The sequence below is a fragment of the Limanda limanda genome, chromosome 8 (genome assembly GCF_963576545.1).
Source record: "Limanda limanda chromosome 8, fLimLim1.1, whole genome shotgun sequence".
NCBI lineage: Eukaryota > Metazoa > Chordata > Actinopteri > Pleuronectiformes > Pleuronectidae > Limanda > Limanda limanda.
The window spans coordinates 22,563,117-22,587,034 of NC_083643.1; the positions used below are offsets into that span (position 1 = coordinate 22,563,117).

At 39.8% G+C, this 23,918-nt stretch overlaps 3 protein-coding genes across 3 annotated transcripts; 1 reads left to right on the forward strand and 2 right to left on the reverse strand.

Annotated features, from left to right (window-relative positions):
• The first annotated feature begins 643 nt into the window (after positions 1 to 643).
• On the forward strand, positions 644 to 12,497 carry mpi (mannose phosphate isomerase). Its single transcript, XM_061076001.1, has 9 exons — positions 644 to 719; positions 893 to 1,102; positions 2,936 to 3,063; positions 4,657 to 4,857; positions 5,693 to 5,834; positions 5,984 to 6,163; positions 6,614 to 6,787; positions 8,120 to 8,328; positions 9,483 to 12,497. Exons 2-9 carry the CDS (start codon positions 1,087 to 1,089, stop codon positions 9,699 to 9,701), a joined length of 1,269 nt encoding a protein of 422 aa, XP_060931984.1. The 5' UTR covers positions 644 to 719; positions 893 to 1,086; the 3' UTR covers positions 9,702 to 12,497.
• A 1,566-nt stretch (positions 12,498 to 14,063) lies between these two features.
• Positions 14,064 to 17,300, reverse strand: LOC133009727 (uncharacterized). The gene is made up of 3 exons (XM_061077263.1): positions 17,249 to 17,300; positions 15,113 to 15,777; positions 14,064 to 14,198 (listed from the first exon to the last, which is right to left on the reverse strand). The coding sequence occupies exons 1-3, from the start codon at positions 17,298 to 17,300 to the stop codon at positions 14,064 to 14,066; spliced, it is 852 nt and encodes a 283-aa protein (XP_060933246.1).
• A 1,381-nt stretch (positions 17,301 to 18,681) lies between these two features.
• LOC133009245 (DNA polymerase III PolC-type-like) lies at positions 18,682 to 21,633 on the reverse strand. Its single transcript, XM_061076686.1, has 3 exons — positions 21,565 to 21,633; positions 21,379 to 21,430; positions 18,682 to 19,430 (listed from the first exon to the last, which is right to left on the reverse strand). The coding sequence occupies exons 2-3, from the start codon at positions 21,428 to 21,430 to the stop codon at positions 18,892 to 18,894; spliced, it is 591 nt and encodes a 196-aa protein (XP_060932669.1). The 5' UTR covers positions 21,565 to 21,633; the 3' UTR covers positions 18,682 to 18,891.
• Positions 21,634 to 23,918: the final 2,285 nt, after the last annotated feature.

Below are 23,918 nucleotides of genomic sequence, written 5' to 3' on the forward strand. Positions count from 1 at the left end.
AACAAAACAGAGATTAATAAACAAATAAAGGTTAACATGTCAAATACAATAATAACATTTAAATTTAGATGTAAACAATCAAAAAAAATAAGAAACATGGCGTAAACATTGAATGGGTATAATTTACTAGAGATAAACAAATTAAAAAATATAAATATAATTGAGATGAAAAAGAAATGAAATGATTAAGAATTGACTCGAATTAGAGTAGGGTACTAAAAAAGGAGTATACTTGATTTGTCCAAAAAAAGTAAAATAACTATATGTATTTATGTAACTGTCAGCTAAACCGGCCCGTTTATGCAGACTGTTTTATTCTTTTATTTTAGGGTTGGGCTTAATTTGTTCTTATGTTCAACTACGGTTTGGGTTATTTTCAGTTTTATTTTACACGTAGCGACTCTCATAGACATATATAAAGACTAGATGTCTCGTTCGACGGAGCTGGACGTCACCACATGGCGGCCATCTTGCATCGGGCAGCTCGCTCACCCATAACATTGTGTTGGTAGTGGTAAATAACCATAACTTACTCAATTTTCAACCGATTTTAAAACGGTCTGGTTTGTTATAAACGTCAGAGATGTAGTTATGACACTGCATAAATTATTTTATTTTTTTAGAAAATAACATAATTATTCATGAGTACACAGTGTCATGTCTACAAAATCGGTTGAAAATTGAGCAAGCAGCTTGACACCCCTCGCAAGCGGAACGAGGTAAGAAAGCTGGTCCCATTCACTTTGCTGCGGGTAGTGCGGAAGGGAGTCGCTATGTCACGTTAAACGCGTCGGATGTGTCTCACGTGCTGATTTGTTTGTTTATTGCATTTAACTTTCGTGTTTGGTTTTAATGATTTAAATCTTTCTGTAACTTGTAACTGTCATTACAGTTTTACGGTGTCACGACGGCAAGCCAGATGTGAAAATAAAAGAGCCGTGTAACATCAGTTGAAGAGACTCAGCGTTTGTAAGGAGAAGCGGGGGGGCCGTTACAATTCAGTTTTTGTTTTACGTGAGTCATATTTGGACTGAAAACCGGGAGGGCCGTGACGTCACCGGCCGACTGACAGCCGACGTTGCAGTAATGGAGGAAGTGAGAGGTGAGTGGGAATTTCTCCTTCATGCACACTTTAGTTCGCGTGTTTAATCCACGAACCCACATTGAGCTGCTGCTGCACAGGTCCGCACACACCGCACGCCACCGGAGGAAGCTTTGTTACCTGGTGTGAGTGAACTAGCTGCTCGGTGTCAGCCAGCGTCCGCATCCTCAGCCCAGCCCAGCTCAGCCGGCTGACCGCGAGTTAACACGACGCAGAGCCACTGTGTGAGGGACGCAGCTCCTGCACATGGAGCCCAGCGCCGTGGCACCACATTGACGAGCTATCTGCCGCTACGCGAGCCTTCCTGTGCACAGTCGATTCAAACAGGCGAACACACTCGAACGCAAAGCTGCTTAGTGGGTCAGTCAGCTGACATTGCAATGCAGTGCATCACTGGTGGGATCTGTGTATTTACTGATTTTATAACGAGGATATACATTTACTCACACTGCGCCTGTCTGTGTAAATGAGCCACACCTCACTGAACTAACCTGTTATTTCACTGTGCAGGAGCAGAGATACATGTTCTTTGTGTTTCTCTCATTTGCAGTTGGGTCTGGTTAAGAAGTCTGGCTGTTATTCAAATGCCATCCATTGAAACACCCTAACATTTTGCAAGGATAATGGAAACCCTTGGATTCAGTTTTTGTCGTTAAATACTTTGTATATGTATATATTAGTTTATAAAGTGTGAGAGACATGATTGTCAGGAACCTGTATGAACCGATACATAACAAGGCAGGCGTCAGTTTGGAAAGACAAAGCTAGTCATCTGGCTTGACTATCATTCAAAATTCATATTCAACGTCTGACCACAACATTTTAAATCAAATTCAGATTTTTGTACAAAATTAAAGGATGTTTGTCTTCTTCCGACCGTAAACCTATTGTACAGTCCACCTTCATGTCCTGGACTGCAGAGATATTCTGTATTGTTGTGCTGCCCCATCATTACTTCAGCAGTGGGACTAAAGAGTGTTGTGATTTTCTAGTTGTAAGGGAGACCCTGGAATATACTGGATTTGGGCTAAATGTTGTTTTCTTGAATAAACTGCAGTTTTTCTTCTCATTCAATTGATTTGTCTATAAAATATGTGAATAGAATAGAGACATCTGCCTTTATAGTTACCTCGTTCAATTTGACATCTACATATGTTTTTATCCAACCAGTTATGAACAACTTAAATATAGTCAATTTAAAATCCCATATGACAAAAAAACCATCAAATGTCCACATTTGTGAGGCTATAACCAGCAAATCTTTTGACATTTTTAGTTACTAAAAATTACAAATAAGATTGATGGTTGAGATAGTTGCAAGTGTAGTAGAAAATTAACTAAGCAAGGTTGAAAAAGTATTTTGTATTTGGACAGTAAGTGTTTGAAGCCTTCTCAAGAGACTTTGATGACTTGTATTTACATACAACAGATGTTTGATGACTTGAGCTGTTTTATGGTCGGAACTTTTTATGACGTCAATACAGTGAGACCTTTGGCGACTTGATTGCCCATCAAAGGAAGGAGTGTATCTCTTCTTATCACCTCAGGAAACACATGTGAATCAGCTGTTATGTTTAGTTTCCTGTCCTTCCCCCACATATGGAACCTCTCTTGATTGAATCAGAGAGACAGCCCTATCCCCTGGTATATAAGATCTGTGTATCTGACTGTTCTGCATCTTCACTCTGAGTTCTTTGGGACTCCTGTGTTGATCCTTTCTGCAGAAAGCCCCTTATTAAATACACGTAGATGACTTTGTTGTTTCCAGACTCTTGAATCTCCAGAATTCTACCACATAAGTTAACTGTGTCCTAACAGTTGTTCCCTCCACAGTGTTTCCCCTGACCTGTGCCGTGCAAAATTATGCATGGGGGAAAAACGGGCTGGACAGCGAAGTGGCCAAACTGGTGAGTGGCGGAGATCCACTCGCCGTGATAGAGGATGGCAAGCCCTATGCAGAGGTAAGGCACCAGTTCATTCAGAAAGTATATCAAAGCACGTACATCAAAACTTGAAAACACAAAAATCTGAAGACGAGAATGTAAGCCCACTAGTGGATGCTCCCTTAAACTTAATTTATTATTTAACCCTTCCAGGAGGTAAAATAAATTTGTTTATTGGAACATCAACCAGTGTGCAGACATTCTCGTCTTCTGATTAAGGGTCTGGTTCATATCACCAGACTGGTCCTTGAGTAAGACACATCACCCTGATAATCATAAACACGGATGTACGCTAATGTATCAAGTGCATATAAGACGTGGTTGAATGATTGTCACTGTAACTGGACAAATATATACAAAGTAAAAGTTGGACCAATAATACTGGAGGTAGAATGAGTTAAAAAATTGTATGATCAGTAGCTTTCATTTTATTGCAACACAAGAACACACTTTTCTCTGAGCATTGTAGGATCTTAAAGATTTGGACATTTTGCTCCAGTGTTCCCACTTGACATCAGTACAAAGATGCATCATTCCATCATGCGACAGACGAGATGAGTAGTATGAAACTAGTTTAATTGTCCGGGTTTTAAATGTGGTGGGGTTGCTGTGTACCTTAGCTGAGTGGCTCGTTCTCATGCCGTCATATGTCTTTTCTTTATTTAGCCACACAAGCTCTTCGTGGTTCTTCATGAAGGTCATTAGTTCAGGTGCTGACATGTTGACACACTGCAAGCCACATTAAAGTCACATGCTGGTCCCATTGGCTTTCATGGTATCTGCAGGGATAGTATGGATGTCTGGCTGCACCACAGTAGCAGAAATATATAAATACATTAGTTAAAGATTTAATGTATATAATTTCAATAATTCTCTTTCATATATTCAATTAACACATTATGTCATGGCACTTGACATAATCCCTTTTAACAAGGAGAAACTTCCAACAGAACCATATTCAGTTTGAGCGGCCACCTGCCTCGACCAGTTGGGTTGAGTTGAGTACAATGGTGGAGAAATAAGAGAGCCAGATCAGGAACAGTTGTATAACCGATGTATTTTATGCTCTGTCAGGCTTGTTGTAATGAAAACAGTCAAAGTGATACTAATAGATGTAATGATGCTGCATCCATCCATTATCTATGGTGTGTATTCCTTGAGGGTGCTGGGGGGACTGGAGTCAAACCCAGCTGTTTTTGGGTGAGAGGCGGGGGAAACCCTGGACAGGTCACCAGCCCATCACTTATCAAAAAAGGATCCACGAGTCAAAGATGCATTCTGTAGCTTTTATTGACACCTAAACTTATAGCAAACATGACGATCAACAGAAAAATCAACAGTCCTACTGTGTGCTTTTTGTGTGTAACTGGCCAAACTAATTCAACTTGTGAATAAGAAAGGAGAAACCACACCCCCTGTCCCTCTTACCCAGACCTTATGACAAAGGAAATATCTGCTGTCTAAATAAACAATTACCAACGGCTAAATATTAACTTTGGCTCCTAGACATGCAGGGTGCATCTCTACTGAGTCCCTGGAAAAAGGGAAGTTCAGGATTGACCCAGGACACTAACTAATATACTAACACCAGAGTAATGCTGTCTGTTTCAGCTGTGGATGGGCGCCCACCCAAAAGGCGATGCCCAGATTAAAGACAACAGGATTGCGCAGACCACACTGGGCCAGTGGATCGCCCACTTCCCTGCCTGTCTGGGCTCCAAGGTTAAGGACACCTTCCAGGGTCAGCTGCCCTTCCTCTTCAAAGTGCTCTCTGTCAACACAGCTCTGTCCATACAGGCCCACCCCAACAGAGTGAGTTCACAAACAGTCACCTACACAGTGTTCAAATACCAGGAAATTGTTTAGCAGATGACATTCTTTTAAATCCATACAGCAGCTTAGTAGTTTCGATGTTTGAATAAAGATTAACACATCATCAGTTTTCCATGAATAATTAAATATACCATGTGTTTCTCTACCATGCACAATATGTAATGAGTTCATACCAACTGTGGACATTCTTGCTAAGAAAATGTAGATTTCTCAAAGATGGTTTCAATTGTTACTCAGACTTTAAATGGGAAGTGTGCCAATTTTACACTTTAGTCTATTTACAGGTCTGGGTGGGGTACTACTGCAAATGTATAAATGCAAGTTGTGGGTCCAGAGGGAGCAACAACCCAAGGGTACATTAGTTGTACTTTAACAACTTTTTAAAAATGCAATGCTAATCTTTAAAAACCTGTTGTCTTTAATTTGAAAAGAGGACAATATATTGGGGTGCATTAAATGATCATATTTACTCTGCAATGTATAATGTGTTATTAAGATTAAGTATTAAATTTAGTTATTAAACACATTTTAAACTCACATTTTTATAATGCTGTGTTCTAAAATGTATATTTGGAATTAAGGCCATTCAAAATAATTATAGACAAATTAAAGCACTGCGTTCCAACAGTTACCAAGACAGTGATGTGCAGAAATCTACATGTATGCTTTGAAATATTGAGTTCAACAAGGTTTTTAGTGTTTAATGATAAACTGCAGGCACACTAATATTCTGAGCATACTGTGTGCCACATTATTTAGCACAGTTGGTTTGAGGTTGTGACCGTTGACCTTTCTGTCATCATCGTTTGCTCAGGAGTTAGCCGCTCGTCTCCATGCTCAGTTTCCGGAACACTATCCAGACAACAACCACAAGCCAGAGATGGCCATAGCGCTCACCCACTTCCAGGGCCTCTGTGGCTTCAGACCAGTGGAGGAGATCCTGGGATTCCTTAAATGTGAGTCCCTAAGTCCCATAGGGTGATCATGGATTGATTTCTGTCAGGAACTGGAGGAGCAAAGGCATACAAGATGACATACACACTAGGTAAATATGTCATAAAAGACTTATTCAAACCTCGTGCATTTGTGTGTGCGCATCCATCAGGTGTCCCGGAGTTCCATGCTCTGGTGGGTAACGAGTCGTCAGTTGAGCTGCGGTGCAGCATGGGAGATGCAGTACGTACAGGCCAGGTTCTGAAGAAGTGTTTCACCAGGATGATGAACTGTGAGAAGAAGGTGTTTGTAGACCAGCTCAACATGCTGGTGAAGAGAGTCACAGAGGACGGTGAGGACACTGAGGAAACCGGCTTATGAGCAAGAAATGAATGTAATTCTAGGGTTTAATTAGCTTAGTCAGTGCTGACTCACTATCAGCACTTACACTTTACCTCAGTTGGAGTAGCTACAGTAGAGCAGACATTGAAACGTAAAAAAGCCTTATGATAGAGAATTTCGGTTGAACTGAATTATTTTCTCTGTACACGTCTGTGGAACGTCTATAATGGAATTTAGGATATGCTTTGAATGTAGCTACATACTACATACTATGCTACATACAGCATAGAATTGTATTTGCACCAAAAAATGTGACAATCTTGAGAGCAATCCATTGAACATTTTATAATCCTAAAAATGGGGCTTGAAAACACATTTAGAAAAGAGCCCGTCAGTAATTCAGCACTTTTTGACATGTTTTACTGACGCAGTCCCACTGGTGGATGTTTGACCCACGCAGGTGCAGCAGGGAAGGATACGTCGGGCAGCAACGGTGACCTGCTGCTCCGTCTCCATTCCCAGTGTCCTGGAGACATTGGCTGCTTTTCCATCTACTTCCTCAACCATATGTCGCTGGATCCTGGTCAGGCCATGTTCCTGGGAGCCAATGAGCCTCATGCTTATCTTTACGGAGGTTAGCAGGTGCCATTTCTCTAGTTCAAAGGGAGATATAGCGTACTAGATTCTATCCAAAGCAGATTAGAATGAGGACAGAGGTAGAATGTGGCTGTTGACACTCTGCTGTGCTTCTGTATGACAGGAAAGCTGCATGTGAAGCATCAAAGGATTAGCCTGACGTTGTCACTCATAATTCTAGTCAGAATATGAGTCTGAGAACGCTCCATTGGGCTGTGATTATGGGGCGTGTTTCAACCAAACCAGGAAAAAAAATGCCTCTTCGCTCAATTGGATAGACCTACAACCAATCAGAGCAACGTAGTATGTGACGTATGTTGAGCGACGCATAGTTGTTGTCAACAGAACTCAACTGCACGCACGCTGGAAGAAGTAGAAGATGAGTAAAAACGATTTTTGCCGGTGTTGTAAAAAGAATTTAATGATACACTGAGAACTTACCAACATGATTAGCATTTTTTAGAGAAACAGTAAAGGTGAATGCACGTACGCACAAGTTCTCCGTTTAGGATTACAATTCCCAAGCGTTCTTTGGTGACGTGGTTGATTACGTTACTGTTGATCATCGGTCCGTCATCGTATAAAGCCCGACCTGACAATTTGATTGGTCCGAACAGCTTCTGTTTAGGCATAGTTTCTCCCCAACTGAGCAATGCCAGACCATACTTTCTGACCTCAAATGTTGTGGGCGGGGCTAAGTTCGTCTTGCATCCAGGCTATCAAAGGATAGGACTGATATTATTTTAGAATTTGCCTTGTTATCAGCCAACCCCTTGAAAGCCAAAAGCCAGCAATTAATTAAAATGACACCCAGTATAACACATACCTCCGCCAAGGCCCAACAATCCCCTTAAATTCAATTAAGCTGCACCAAATTTCACACACTCATAGATTTAGTTCACTTAATATGCTGTATAAGTACAGAAAATACAGAATATCAATAAAATCAAGACATTGAAATTTAACTAGATTCAAATAAATAAAATAATTATTTAAAAAACTGAAACGGCAATTCTTGAGGGAGTAACCAAGCTAAGATGAAGTCACATCATGGATTTCCAAAGCATAAGCCATAAAATCCTTTTCATATATATAAAGTATCAACAGGAAACATGATATTTTGGTGTCAGTCTCTTAGAGACACAAACTCAGAGCTATGTCGCAAACTATAAAAGTAGATGAGCGCAGTGGAGGAGAGGAAATAGCTCCTGCAAGTCATTTAACATCCCTGGCGGATTGTTTCCAAGATCGTATCTGAGCATACGAAGGAAAGTACAGTCTGCTTAATTAAAGCTCTGTTTCATTTCTGTCTATCAATCCGTCCATCTAGACTGTATCGAGTGTATGGCCTGCTCAGACAACACCGTGAGAGCCGGTCTCACACCGAAATACATCGACGTCAACACGCTGTGTGAAATGCTGAACTACAGCCCTGCCCCCGCCAGCGCCAAAATCTTCCCTTGTGTCCAGGACGCCTCAGATCCCTGTGTGTCACTGTATGACCCCCCAGTGCCAGACTTCACCGTCATGAGGATACAGGTAGGAGTGTTCAGTCTATTAGATGCTTACGCTGTGTTGGGTTCATTCCAGTAAAATAAGTGAGAGGTGATTTCAAAGGGTAAAACCCATCAGTTGTGAACTGAGTTTCCACAGGGTCTTTAAATATTTCTTTTTAAATTTTATACAAAATCAATGTCATATTTTAGGCCTTAAAAATATTTTAAGTGAAAATAGTATGTACTAGGTCTTAAATATGTTAAGGTCCTCATTGTGTTAATGGTGACAAGCTAATTTTGTAATGTCTCTGTTTGCAGTACAAGCGTTTGTAGTTCTTTCTCAATGATACAGACATGTGGTCTTAAGATGTCATAAATGTAACTTGTACAAAACTAAAAAAAACTAGTATAGTGGATGAAATAATAAATAATATAATGGCCACATTTCAGATAAAGAAAATGAAACGCTTGATGATAAAGAGAGAGAAAAAAAAGACAGTCTTTGTACAATTTTAAAGATAGATAAACCATCCTACTTAATTTGTTAATAAAAAAAAAGTGTCAACAGGCCTTTTTGACAGCATTTACCAAGTTGGTTTGATCACCAAGACGAATTTTGAATACAGGTTTAAAAAAGCCGTAAGTGTACAATTCAGTCATGAGTGTGTGAGTCACCATGTTCATAACAGGACCATGGAACTGAAGCAGCTAAATGAACCATATTTATTTGAGCTATTTCATGTCTAAACACTTTTTCTACAACACAGTCAGGGACTGTTCTAGTAAACAGTCGCACCAAGCCAGCCCTCATAATACCTTCAATTGTTCAACATGCATTGAATGCAGCAAACAACAGTACTTGTTGCACCTGCGTCATAATGCTAGCCGTGGAAACAACTTGATTTTGACGGCCTAAAAGGGCTAGACCCACCCACAAGTGCACAAGCAAGGTGGTTTAATAGCCTCAGAGGATTTCACACATAATAACATCACCCATTAACTTTAATGTAACTTCATATAAAACATTCTCACAATTGTGCTCATGAGAACATTTTAAAAGTTATCTACTTTGGTCTAAGAAGCATTTTCACACAAGGTAACACAGTAGAATGTGTATAATCAAGGATTATTTAAATTATTCGTAATATCTTTCATATACAGATATGCTCAGCTTGTTCTTACCCATCCTTCCTCCAGGTCCCAGCCTCAGTGAAGCAGTACACTTTAGCCCCAGTCGACAGTGCCAGCATCGTCCTGGTGATCGAAGGCGACGCCATGGCAACCTCAACTGCTGCTCTCTCTGATGTCACACTGAGGCGGGGCACCGTCCTGTTTGTCTCAGCCAACGAGAGTGTGTCCCTGCACATCACGTGCCTGTCAGGGATGAACATGTTTCGAGCCTGCTGCCTTCTGTAGTTGTGAGTCTGTGTCTGTGTGTAAAACCTCATACTACCTGTGCTCAAGGTCGCTGGACAAAGGACATACTTAGAATTAATGTAAAATATACTCACTTGTCAGTTTATTAGGTACACCTAGCTAATTGGACCTGATGCAGTCTATTACAAAACTGCAATAAAGCGTACCTTATGAAGTTCATAGTGTTCAGTTTGTGTTATGTTCATTGCTGTTTGTGTCTTTTAACACAACAATTTTCTTTTATTTTAACTGAGCTACTTTTCAGTAAAATGTCCATCCAGTTCAGAGAAATATTTCTCTTATTTACCCTTTTTTATGAAACGGCTGGACAAAATAATGGACACATCTTTCAGTGTCACACAAAACTGCAGCCTCCAAAATTAGTCTAAGTTTATTTCTAAAACAAAAACTGACTATAAGTCTGCATTAGTCCTAACTAGGTTTACCTAATAAACTGACAACTGAACCTGATTGTTTATGAGGACGTTCAAGTGATCAAATCTTGAGAATTAGAGTTCTTGACCTTGATGAATAAACTAACCTTTTGTTGAGGTAGCTCTGTTATTGGGAACAGTTCAGTGTTCCTGACTGTTCCTTTTTTATTCTAAGCACAGCTCCTGCTGTACGTTCTTATAATTTTCAGTCAGAGATGACAATCACTAACAGCGACCTATTAAAAGACCAGAGTAGGGGACAGAGTCCTGCTCGGGTCCATTATTGCAAACCCGCCCACGCCCACAAAGCTCTGAACTAGACTCGACCTGTTACCCGCAATTATCACCAAGTCAAATGTAGACTCGCGACATGACCCATCACCTGTAATTAAACACACTTGCTACATATACATCCCCTCACATTAAATGGGTTATGGCCTCTTATTCCTCCCATTGAGTTGTGGCTTTAAAAGGTGTGGCTCTTTTTACTAGCAAAAATTCCACTGGGAACGTATTCACCACCAGCCATTTCTGTCTTTGATGTGATTCATCTTCATGTACAAGCGACTTCCCTGTGGGCAGTGACAGTTTTTTCATGGAAGTTAAGGTGTATATAACAAAACAAATCAAGTTAGCTGACTAGCTGATTTATCTGTTAAAAAAAGAACTGCACAATCGTTTAGATGTTTGATTTCTCATTATCATCTGATTTCCCTTAAAACCCCTGCCTGTGAACTTATATGAAAATATTTTTAAACGTTACTCAGCCCCTCCGCGGGTTACCCGTCGGCTACCCGACCTGGTGCAGGACTCTAGGGGATATGTTCATGCTAGTGCAGTACACCCCCACTCACTGCTTGTACAACTATGTCACCATAGTTGCATGTCTAAGCATGTCTGCCCAGGATCACTAGTGCATTTACCTGCTTTATCATTTAAACTTGAACAAGTAGATAACATACATTCTTATATCAACAGTTGAGAATATATAGTGTAATACAACTAAGATGCCTGTGCATGTTTAATTTAGGAACTTCTTTTTCTGTGACAAACCACACCAGTCACACTGATGTTGACCCTGTGGAGTATTAAAGCTGTTAACAGTTATCAGCGCATGTTAATGGTCTGGAAACTTCACATCCAAGTAGTAAACAATCCTAAAGTAAAAATAAAATAAAAAACAGGACGGGCCTCTAGCTACAACTGTTACATTAAGCATGACTACTTGGGGACCAGGAATGCATCTTCTATCTATATTTCTAAAAATGCCGACTGCTGCTTGTTACATACGTGAAAAAATGTGTCCCAAGTCCGCCACATCCTCATCCTGTAAATTTGTAAGACTAAATGCTGCATTTAGTTTTTCTATTATAGGAACAAACATGTCTGTATTTGAAGCAACATTTTTTAGACTTTGTATGTTTTGTTGTTTGTACTGATCTGTCAATGACGCATTACAATATCCCTTAACTGGCTGTATTATAAGGTTTTACCTGTTCATTATGAAATCAATGAGGTAGTGATTTATCTTTACTATACACCTTACATGTTGGTACATTGTTTTATCTATGTTATGTCAACATGGGTCAAACCTCCATGCGAGGGTCAATTTGAATTCAATCAATCATTAGGTCATGAATTTTCTTGTAACATTTTTTATAATTCATCTTGGATCAAATATTTGAGAATGAAGCCTGCCGACCTACCAGTAAATAAAAAAACTCTTATTTATAGATTGACCTAAATGAATAACCAGCGTATTGAGCCGAACTCCACTGAAGCCTTTACCGACTTCATGACCATGTCAGTAATGTGGGTTGATCTCCAAGCTTATCCCTGATGCACTAATCCTTTAGTTATTTGTTTGTGCCGATACTGTTGGAAGAAAATGGAAGAATATTAGAGACTAGAAAGATGTTAACATCAGTGCAGATTAAAGAAATGTTATTCAGCCTTCCATATCTTTAACAACTAAAACAAACTATTTGCTAACTTTGATAATTGTTTTGAAGGTGTCACTGATTATGAGTTTTAACCTTTTAATCTAACACATCTTTCTTACTGATGTTCTTTCAAGTCATCTTCATAGCTTTAATAATGTACTTTGCACAGAGATCTTGTTAGATTTTTAGTTTATTTTCTTCATTTTTTCTTTTAACTCATGTCCTTCATATGCACACAATTCTGAAGGCCACAGTGGTTTATTTAAATTATTCTATTCATCTATTGTTAGACGATTGCTTGGATTATTTCTCTAGTGAGGGCATGGTTAAGCATTGTTGAATATGGTGATGCTGTAGCATGGGACTGCAGAGAACGTGTATGCAACAGTGGTCTAATAAAACCTTGTTCTGTTCCTTAACTGTCTAAACTACTTGTTCTGTTCTGTCTGTAATGTTTCATTGTTTAAACCTTTTAGGGTCAACAAATGCTGTAAAATTGTATTTTGACATCAATGCAAGATCTAGATTTTGGGAGGGGCAAAGTTAGTCCTTAGTCCTATTAACTCTGAACTAGCTTGAGATTTGAGATAACATGTGGTAGTATAAAACCTATTTGAGTTTTGGGATTGTCGGACTGGGACAATAAGTCTGGGCGGAAATTCAACTAGTTTCCAGGCCACACGTCACGCAAAGGACCAGGGTCTCATTTATAAAACTTGGGATATGGCGTATGCAAAAGAAAATTCTGATTTATAAAACCATCCATTATACATCACAGTCCACCTGGAAATGTTTGTACTTGGATCTACCTCATACTCAACCCACATGCCCACTTTCAACCATAATGGTCAATGCAAAGCACCTCATGAATATTAAATTATGCTGCTGACCAATGGGTTTCCACGGTGAGTCATGACAGAGTCACGGCATTAAGCGATGTGAAGAGGAAGTGAAACTTTCTGACACTGACATCGAGGTGTTTGTTGGTGAGGTGGAGGTGAAGAGAGATTTATGGGACAGCAGTGATGTTACTTATAAGGAAAATACACTGCTGCTGCTGCTGTGGATAATACAGTGAGTGAGAGTGAGGACAATAGAAAGAACGGAGCCTGAAATAAAAAAATATCCAATTCAAAGGGGGTCTGACACTGTCAGAATGTCAGGGGACTTGTTGTATCTCATGTTCATGTTTTAATCATCCAAAACCGCAGGTTTATAAATTCAGAGACACCTGTGATGTCCCTAATCTATAGAATTTAACAGAATTATTATTATATGCTTGTGTTTGTACTGGGATGATTGGTTCCGTCGGTCAATCTGTGTGATGCTGGACTCAGTTAACCACAAACTTAAAGATGTTACTTTACTTGTTATATTATGAACAATATTAACCATATTTATAATATTTTCCTCATTAAAATATTTATGATAGTTACATGTGTCCAAAGGGGGAACGAGGTTTGTGGGGTTTGTTTTGAGGAGGAAGAAGTGGGTGAGGGAGTGGTGCAAGTGGGATGCAGGGGCAAGGAGGGGAGGAGTGGGTGAGGTATAAGGGTTAAGGGAAAAGGTTGAGAGGTTTCAGGACAAACTACTATCTACTCATCCTGCTCTTCTTTGTGCAATGATTTGTCTGCTAGTTCAGGAGTTTGTCTATGTTCTACACCTTCGCTGTCACCAGCTCCTGCTCCTCTCTCCTCCACATCCTCTCAACACTCTCCAGGTCGTTCTCTGTCTCACTCACCTCTTCAAAGAAAGGCCAGGTATGATTTGGTGGGAGCTTGTCCCCTCTTCATCAGCTCGTGCTTGTGTCTCACTACCTCCTCGAGCTTCGTTCGTTCACTTTTCATTTGGTGAACTTGTTCTTTTAGAGACCTGTCTTCTTTGTTGACGGCCTCCACCTTTCTGCAGCTGAGTCCCTCAGTTGGAGTCGTCTCCTGCTGCAGCTTCTACTCCAGCGTTTCTGCCCGACTCTTTTTCAGCTCCTTTTATTTGGCGGCCAGGCAGTCGATGTAGGCGTTGGTAAGAGTGCTCCTGCTCTCAGTTTCACTCATGATGAGCTGGTTCTTGTTTGTTAGCTCATCCTCCAGCCTCCTCTGTCCGCCCTTCAGGTCAGAGAGAGACTGAGTTACAGAGAGACACAGTCACAGAGAGAGACACACAGAGATAGAGGGATAGAGAGACACACAATGGATTCGTAAACAAAAACACGTGGTCTCCCCAGCGGAATCACCTGAACGCTCTGGAGGTTTTGCTGCTGTTGTGAACGCAATCATCTGAGCAGAGAATCTCCTGCTACGTTCCTTGAGTGAGAGGCAAACTCTGGAGAAAGTCCTGACCCCAATTCGTTGGAGCTCCTCTTCTTTAAAACCAATTTCTTTTAAATCAAGAACTCATGAGAAAACTATATATTAGGATATATACATTTATTAGCAAATTAATTTACCTCCAAACAAATTATTCATCAAAACATAAGTACAGTTTTTTTCCCACAAATGAAATAATATACAGGATGTTAAGCAAATTACCACCAGTGGTTGCTAAGTCCACAATAAATTAAAGTGAATGTTTTTTGAATAATTACATAGGATGTTCATCTGATTTTAAAGTTAAACTCTAATAAAAAGGGTCTGATTGAACTAAACTCATGGAACCCTTAGTTACTAAAACACCCTTAGTTACTTAAGGTTCTATGAGGCCCAGTTGCGAGTGTTGAAAGGAGAAGAACTGTTTAATGTGTTGTTTGTACTTTTCCACTACCTTTCAAAAGCTTTGACAAACTGTTGCTGGACTTTTCTTGTTTTCCTTGTTGCCACAATAAAGAAGATGAGCATGTTTGATGATAGCATTGCTGACCATTCATGCTCCACCATCAACCTGTGGAGGAAACATGAGCCTCTTTTTATGATGCAGTGAGTTTTATTAGTTCTACTGTGGGGCACAATGTAAACTGTACACTCTGGTAGGAGCTGCCAGTCTTTTGGCCTCATCTGTTTTTCAAAAGGTGTTGATGTAAAATATCTTATAATCCATTCACTTCTTCATTATTGTCCTCTGCTTTGCTCTCTGTGACCTTCACCGCCTGTCTTAAGTGCTCCCACAGGGGGCGCTGTACTGGCATCTGACAGGACACTTTAGCTTTGGCAGCTTTCACACCTGCTTTGCGTGCCATGGTGTCCAGAGTAAACATATGACTACAAACTAACTCTGGTGTGGGCTGAAGCACGCTGTAGAGAGCCTGCAATGCCCGCACATCCTCCAAAGCATCATGGGCCTTGTAGGTCACACCCAGCAGCTCCTTCACCAGACTCTCCTGTCGGAAACTCTTCAGGCAGCGGTCCCTCAGCATCTCACGGGCCAGTGGAAGACTGTCGACGCAGCCCGAGATCGACGAGTTAAATCCTGCTCTGAGGTCCAGTTCGTCAAGAGCTCGAGACAGCACACGGCAGTCGAAGCGACGAATGTTGTGGCCGATGACAAGCGGGCGTCTGAGCATTCGGAGGAAGGCTATGAAGGAGACCAGGACCTCTCTAAGGGAATTGGTGAGGACAAGCTGGCGATGGAGATACAGCCTCTGTCTGCGAACCCGGAAGCCGGTGACTCTGGCTGCTCCCCGCTCCATCCGACAGCGAGGGAGGACGTAAAGGTTGAGCGAATGTCCTCCACTCACTGCCGCCAACTGGACGATGTCACAACTCTGACCTGGGGAAATAAAACCAAGCTTCAGAGGATTTTTCTCTGCGAGATCCTTCAAGTTACTGGAGTGTAAAAGCAGCCGATTAGAAAATCATAATACGATTGTAGGCTGTTATGTAGGAAAGGTGTTAACAACAGGAAGTTATAATTGGGGCATTGGAAGATAAGTGCAACATCAACTTCAAATTCACACATACTATGTCACGCTGGAAAAGTAACTTACCTGGAAAAATCTAGAGTGTCTGTTTAGGCTAATTCAGTGAAATACACCTGAAAAAAACACTTCATCACATTTAGGACAAAATGACATTAAAAAATGCAACATGACATTAACTGCCCTGCTCGTTGGTTTGAAACCCTGCTACAGAGATGTACCAGACTGAGAAATGGAAAACATACATACAATGGCAGCCAAGGGTTTATAGTCTCACAGTATTGTCATGGTTTTATTGTCTTTCTTCTTCGCCCACTACTAATGACAGCTATGAGAACTGATTATTCCTCTACGACCTTAATTGGGCAAAAATACCAGATACCATTTCTATTTTAGTCCTTCTTTATTAGTAAACAGGCTTATGCAAAAACCACTGAATTGATTTCCATGAAACATTTGAGGGGTGAGGCATGACCCAAGGAAGAATCCATTAACTTTTTGTGTAGATCTGGATCAGTGGCAGATCCAGTTTGAGGTACAGTGTTTATTTATCATTTCCATTGGTTTCTCTGAAGGAATAATTGATGAATATTCATTCAAAAAGAAAATCTGGCACATTTAAGGATGTGATATTTATGGGAATAATAAAAATCTGCATCCTGTGATTTTGATTGTGGTTTCATAAGGGGACTGTTGGGCATTGTTACTTGTCCCTAATGACTGAATTAACACATTCTGGAATCACAGTGTGAGAGCAAGACACAGTCCCACACACAAACATTTGACAACTAATAAGACATTTCTGAAGTAAATTAAAGACTTTTTCATAAAATGTAAGACCTGTTTTCCCCTAGCACCTGCAGTTCAAGGACAAAGTAGAGGTGACACAGAAATAACTCGGCCTCTGACAGTGTTGTCTGACCGGGTGGTGTGAGGTAAACAAGTAGCTCTGGTATGACCTTCCTACTATTATTTGCTAAGCGGAGACCATTTAAAAAGGGCCCTTTAAAAATGTGAACACAAACACACACACACGTTTGTGTTGATTCTGTTCATTATCTCTGGAGGCGCCAGCAGAACTTGTGTGCGCATAATCACGGGTTTTAACTTTTTCCCAGGTTAAAGTAATTGACTATTAGTTATTAGTCCATCCAATGACAGGGGCTGTTGATGGGGAACTATTTGCAACAATGTAAACAAATATAATGATATATTATTAGAACTAAAGCCGTGAGTCCCAGTCAGGATGTGGTGAGGCTGGGACTGAATGTGAGGGAACATGATAACTGAAGTCAGTCACTTTACTGGTGTTAGTGGTCTTACCCAGTCCAGTCGTCTCCAGGTCAAAGAAAACCACAGACTGTGACTCTTGCATCACGCCACACTTTATAATACGTGCCTCTCACATGCTGTCCATCTATAAGGCAGAGGAACCGACAGCTTGTATTTAAACAGAATGTGAATAGCTTGTATACAGCGACGTGACGCTACGAGTGTTCCATCATGAAAACCCTCCCGCCATGTTTTAAACCCCAGCGACGGCAACGACCGGAAATCCCAACATTTTCAAAATAAAAGATTAATCGCAAGGCAATGCAGAACCGCAATGACGTTCTATCTCATAATCATCACTGACTATCTCATAATCACAACTTGATATCTTATAATCATCGCTTTCTATCTCATAATCATAACTTTATATCTCATAATCATCACTTATTTGCTCATTGTCATCACTTAATTTCTCATCATTTAAATCTCATGATTTTGATTTAGCCTTCACCTTATTTTTCTATCATTGGAAGAAATGAGCCATACTGACAAAATAAACCGGTCGAAATTAAAATTTAAGTTATTGCTTAAATGGTCAAATAAGTCAATAGTCCTACTCTTTCTGATTTATAAATGTTCCTCAATGATTACAGAATTTTTCTGCAATCCATTGTTTATTTTTGTCTCTGCACCTTTGCTATACCACCGGCTGTAACCCCAACAATGTCGCTGCTTACTGTGTCTGAAATGTTCTTAGACCAAAGGATAATTAAATGTTGTAAAAATACTCCTCACACATTTTTTTCTACAAATACTCTTTGAATGTAAAAACACATTTTAATTAGGGCTTTTATAAGGTATTTTATGTTTTGTGAATAAAGTGTAGAATAAGAATAAAATTGGCCACTTGTCTGTAAATACACTGAGATATCAAGAGATAAAAGCGTCAGCTAAAGGAAATGTAATGTAATGTAATATTAGTATAAATCCAGCAAAACATCTGTATACATTTCACTAAAAGACAACATATTTACCTGCTGTGCATACTAACAAAGCTTCATTGAAGGTCATCCTGGGAAACTACATTCTACATTTAAAGACTCAGACTCACTTCTTAACAATGGATGTAAAAAAATATCAGAAGCATAAGAGGCTACTGAATATTTTTTGGTATTTGCTGACACAAACACAGAGCGAGTCATTATTACACAAATCAGCATAAAAACCTACAATTACACAACCTGCAGTATGAGATGAAATTGTCTCTGCTCATTCCTGACAGAGGTTTCCTACATTTCACAGAATGCATTGCAACAATTCCTTGGAAAAAAGATTTTGTATGGGTCAAGGTCTTGAACACAACTGGTCAGCAGGTAATATAAAGAATGGCAGTCAGGGAAAAATGTGACAATCAGGCTCTTTAAACACAGCATGTTCAATGCATTAACCCCAAATTCAAAAAAATACAAACATGACAAGGAAGGTTTAACAGAAATGGTTTAATGACTCTTGTAGGAACAAAATCCTGGGACAGAATCAACACCTCAGAGTATAAAACATGATACTTAGCATCATTTAGTACAAAACTAAAAGAAGAAACAACACACACAAAGTATCTCTGATTTAGAGATGCATTATTTGTCTGCCATGACAGAAATCTTACTTGCCTGTCATTTTCTATAAATTGGTGTTTTTTATAACATCAGGGCTGCACTAAAAATACTTGTCGAGACATTCTTTTGATCAGGATTCCATGTCTTGTACAGCTCCTGTAGCATCCTGGCATCCTCCGTAGCATTATGAGCGTTGTAGGGCCATCCAAGGAAGTAGCTGACCAGAAACTGCTGGGAGTGTCTGGGCAGATCAGGATGGAGCCACCTGCTCAGCTGTAAGGTGTCCAAATACCCAGACACCACCTGCTGGAACTCCTGCAGGAGGTGTTTCTGCAGCAGCACTCTGGTGAGAATAGGGGCATCAAAGCCCTTGGCATTGTGGGCCGCCAGCAGTATTGGACGGGGAAAGGATTGAAGGAAGGCTATAAAAGAGGTGAGAGCCTCGTAGACAGGGATGGTGTGCAGGAGATTCCCATGGAGAAACAGGCCACCATTGCTAACGGTGAGGCCCGTAACCCGCTTGGCGCCCTCGGTGATGGCGCGGGAGGGGAGGGTGTAGACGTTGAAGAGTTTCTCTCCACAGACAGCAGACAACTGGGTGATGTCACACACGTTGGTGTCTGGAATGAGAGGAGGGTCTGATTAATGGGGGATATCGGAAAGATAAAATATAAATACAAGTATACTTTTTTTTTTCTTCTCGTTGTGGCTGCATTTAGAGTTCTTCTCAAATGAGTGATACAATTATTACAGAAATACTAATATAGTGTTTCAATAATTATTGCTCAATTGAACGACAAGAATAAGCATAAATGAATTATATGTTAATCTATGAATAAATACACAAGATTTTAAAGTAATTAATTGTTAGATTTTTAACGGGTAATAAAGAAAGTATAAAATATTTACACATGAAATATTAATCATAAAATGATTATTATTACAGACATGTATTCAACATCAACATTAAACAGCCAATACGTTTCCTTTTAGAACCACATTACTTTATTCATAACTAAATGATGAAATTTGAAAATCTATTTGAAATTGCAGTTTAAAAAAGAAACAAATCAATGGCTCCACAAACTGAGTTGAGAATCTTAATTTTAATCAAACAGTTAAAAGGGCCACCTCCATTCCAATTTTCCAAAGGTTCCCTGCTGATATTCCGTTCAATTGCTATTTGATAGACTGAGTCATTTAGTTTCTCTGTGACACTGAGTTATTCTGAGGTAAAAAAAAATGCAAACTAGGAAGACACAGACCTCCCACCAGGCTAATGCCCTATCTCGCCATTTTCCCAATTAATTATCTGGACTAGGTGGTCCCCCATATTCTAATTTGCCAAGTTTCATAATGAGGCAAAACATTTTTTAACTGTCCGCGGACATTGCACAGATGTCATCCCTTCTTACTGTTTTTACTTGTGTTTTTGACCTGCTCTATGTGCCTTTGAATTGCTCTGCCGGGACAAATGAAGGTGTAAGCTGCATTATTAAGCTGAGAACGAGTTTCATTCTTAAGTCAGTCTACCAGTCACTGGGAATCTGTTGCACATGATGAGAGCGACCTTGATGCACTCAAAACCGGCTCCTGTTAAATATTGTTTTTTAAAGAAATACTGAAGAGGTGACAAATACATTTCCCCCTCACTCTTGTTCATGGTGACCCCTCATGAGTGCAATAATGCCTTTAATGTTCTTAAGAAACAGACATATAATATTCAATTTCATTATCCTTGTTTATGTCTTGAATGGAAAGTAAATCAAACATCCATAATAACTAACATCAAACTTTCAATGTCTGTTTTCAGCCTTTTTCCCTCCGAGCACCTCGACCGTTACACCTGAAATATATACGCATCAATTTTCATGCTGGCATGACCAAGTTTTCACAAACGACCACATGGCCGCGTATCTGTTATAAAAACACAACAAAACCTATTCATCTGGATGAATTCAATAACTTATTCTAGTGTCATTATGAGGGGTGCATTTTCACATCTGCCGTCATGTCTGTGGTCTCCAACGCTTTCAAAATCAGCTAAGATTTGAAATCCTCTAGTGTGCAGCAGTGTAAGCCCCCTCTAGGGGGCGTTATAAGGGTGTCTAGCTGTGGCCCTCCTGGTTATGCCTTGACATGTTTCACTCAAAGTTCTGAACAGAATATTCTGGGTCTTTCCAAAACTGTTTTTTTTTAAGTTGAAGCCACACACACCGTTTCAACTTGTGTAACAGAATAAACAAGAGAAAAATAACATTTACCAAATAGGATTGTGCTATAGAAATAACAATACTTGAACATTACAACAATCTGTTGCTCTTATTAGATTATTTTTTTAAAGCTTCGAAAATAACTGAAGAACTCCAGTAAATGGACCAAGCTTCAAGGATCAAGTATATACCTCAAACCCAAAAAATGAACGGTTACTTTAAAAACATAAATATTATATTGGGCACATTATCAGCTTATTATGTTATAACACTAAGTGTTCTAATGACATGATGAAACGGTAATTTTAAATTTAATGGATGACATGATGACCGATGAGGAGTAAGAAAACTTTACCTAATCCAGTTGTCTCCAGGTCGAAGAAGACGATGGTAGAGTTGGAAGACATCTGCAGGAGAGGCAGAAAAGAACATCAGTGTTGAATACAAACTAACTCTCAGTGAGACATCTGTTGAAAGTAGAGTTGGAAGCTCATCGGGTCCCAGCAGAGAGCGGGACAGTCGGTCCGCTGATTAAACTCACTTTCTAGGATTCCTTCTCTTTGCTCCAGTTGCTTCTCCGGGCCTGTTTTTTGTGAACTGAAACTAACACCCCTTTTCAGGGAAATGGAACTTTCTCACCTTTACGCTTGGTTTCGGTTTTTTGCCCCGGTGCAGGATGGGAAGTGGAGTCGTTTGGTTTGGTAACTCGGCAGCAGAGTGGATAACTGGAAAATATAGGTTTTAAATGAATGAATTGAAATCAGAAGATAGTGAATGAATAAACACATATTGTTGAGGAATTTTTGACCATCCTTACACATTACTGTATATGGCCCCTAACAGTGGTTCTCAACCTTTTTTCGGTGATGTACCCCCTTTGAAAAAAAAATTCAGCCGAGTATACCCCCTTACCAGCCATAGCATTTTTGGTTGAAAGAAAGGTGTAATACACAGTGCTGTGCCATTAGTGTCTGATTTTAGTAAACCTTGTAACTAGACGCTTTCAAATTTAAAACTCCGTCAATGTCCATAACATTGCTCATTTGTAGTGGTCTCTCTTGAACTATTTGGAAATAAAATGCTATAAAAATAACTAAAGACTTATATTACTTAATAATTATCTCAATTATAAATATAGATTTGTGCACATAAAAATTATTATCAATTGAAAGTGACCTTTTGGGATCATAATAAAGATATGTTCTCAAACTGAACTCATGAACTTAATTATAGATAAACACTTCTTCAGAAACAAGAAAACCATTACCTTAATTTTAAATAAAAGTACACATTTCTTCTTTAAGGATCGAAAAGAATACTGATCTTAAATTTACAAACTGTCAACACTGGTGATAAACTTGTTGCATTGAACTGAGTGAGTGCTTTTCCATTTACATTTTAGTGAGAAACTTGTACTTATGCTTCACTGAGGATCTTTGTCAGCCTTGGTGGCAGGGAAGCAACTGCTGTGATCAAGCTCTTCTCCAGGCACAGTCTGTTTCTTTGCTTTGATCACAGTCATTGCAGAGAAGGAGGCCTCACATAAATATGTGCAGGCAAAGGGTAGTAGTTGCCCCAAATCTTTCTGTCCCAGGTCAGGGTGCTCCTGCTTCACACACCCAGAACTGTGTGAGTGTGGATGTGGCAAACTTCACCTGGAGGCCACTGTCAGATCACACTTCCAGGAGTTTTTCCTGATAAGTGACAGGTAGCTTGTTTCCATTTGCTTTGGAGAGGCTTTTCGCAACGTGTCTTGAGATGACCTGAATTCAGAAAGTTTCCTCTTCAAAAACCTCAGGTGGCTTACCAACATGACTTTCATGTTTTGTCTGGATATACCGCTGAAGATGTGCTGGCTTCATGCCACTGTTCGCTAATCTCACCCCACAGAAAAAACACAAAGTAAATAACCAAATCTATGTTATTGTTAATATTGTTGAAGAGTCTTTCTGTTATTTTATTGTGAAATATTTGCTCGCTTTCGGGTCAGACAATTTCATTTCCGTTTTTGTATTACATGCTTTTATTTTGAAAGTGTTCCGGTGGAGACGCGGACTTCCTGTTATGAATCTGTAACTTCACAACGGAACAGTGTGATGTTTTAGCGACGCTCCGAAGAGACACAAGCCCTCACAGTGCTGTTTAGGGAAGTTTTAAATAAACCTGAAAACATCAGTTAGAGTTTCAGCCTTCTTGTGAATACTGAAGGGATTTTGCCGGCTCTGGTTTCGCCTTCTTTGGCACTTGTCCCTCCGTGTTTCAGCGGCAATGCTGCTGCGCTTCAACCCCGACTCGAGTTTTCAAGGCAGCAGTGATGACAGGTGGCGTGTGCCAGGTTGGGTCAAACCATCGGTATGGGGGTACTCTGGGTTTTTAGGATAATTAAATTGAATAGCCTACTGAATATAAAATTCAATTCATGAACTTACAATTATATTTTATTGAATATTTATTAAATAACAATTTTTACAGGATTTTTGAATGGATGCTAATTTTAAATATATTTCAAAAAAATCTCACGTACCCCCTGGAGTACCTACGCGTACCCCCATTTGAGAACCACTCTCTATGTCATGGAGAGTGACAGCAATTCTTGCCATTCATGTATGATGTGCTGTTAGAATAGATAAAGCAAGTAGAGGGAGATATACTGGGATGCTGTGGGAGACATCTTCACACTTGGGGGTGAGAATTGTAGTGGTCTCCTTGATGCATCACGTCGTCATTAAAATCTTCTGCAAAAGACATCAGCAGCTGCCCAAGTTCTCCTTTCACCAGCTTCAAGAAAACGTCCATAACAATATTCAATACTAATAATAAATTGTCATTTATCATTCAGTAGTTCCCGCACCTTTCGATCTCAAAGAAAAATTCTATCATCTTTTAAATGAAGTC

Excerpts from the sequence above, each read along its gene's own strand:
- mpi (XM_061076001.1), top strand. Across the intron at positions 4,858-5,692 it reads TACAGGCCCACCCCAACAGA|GAGTTAGCCGCTCGTCTCCA; the intron begins GTGAGTTCACAA and ends TCGTTTGCTCAG. Across the intron at positions 6,788-8,119 it reads TCATGCTTATCTTTACGGAG|ACTGTATCGAGTGTATGGCC; the intron begins GTTAGCAGGTGC and ends CCGTCCATCTAG.
- LOC133009727 (XM_061077263.1), bottom strand. The coding sequence starts at position 17,300 with ATGCAAGAGTCACAGTCTGTGGTTTTCTTTGACCTGGAGACGACTGGA. Across the intron at positions 15,778-17,248 it reads CCTGGAGACGACTGGACTGG|GTCAGAGTTGTGACATCGTC; the intron begins GTAAGACCACTA and ends TTATTTCCCCAG. Across the intron at positions 14,199-15,112 it reads CAGAGGACAATAATGAAGAA|TCTCTCTCTGACCTGAAGGG; the intron begins GTGAATGGATTA and ends TCTGTAACTCAG.
- LOC133009245 (XM_061076686.1), bottom strand. The coding sequence starts at position 21,430 with ATGTCTTCCAACTCTACCATCGTCTTCTTCGACCTGGAGACAACTGGA. Across the intron at positions 19,431-21,378 it reads CCTGGAGACAACTGGATTAG|ACACCAACGTGTGTGACATC; the intron begins GTAAAGTTTTCT and ends CTCTCATTCCAG.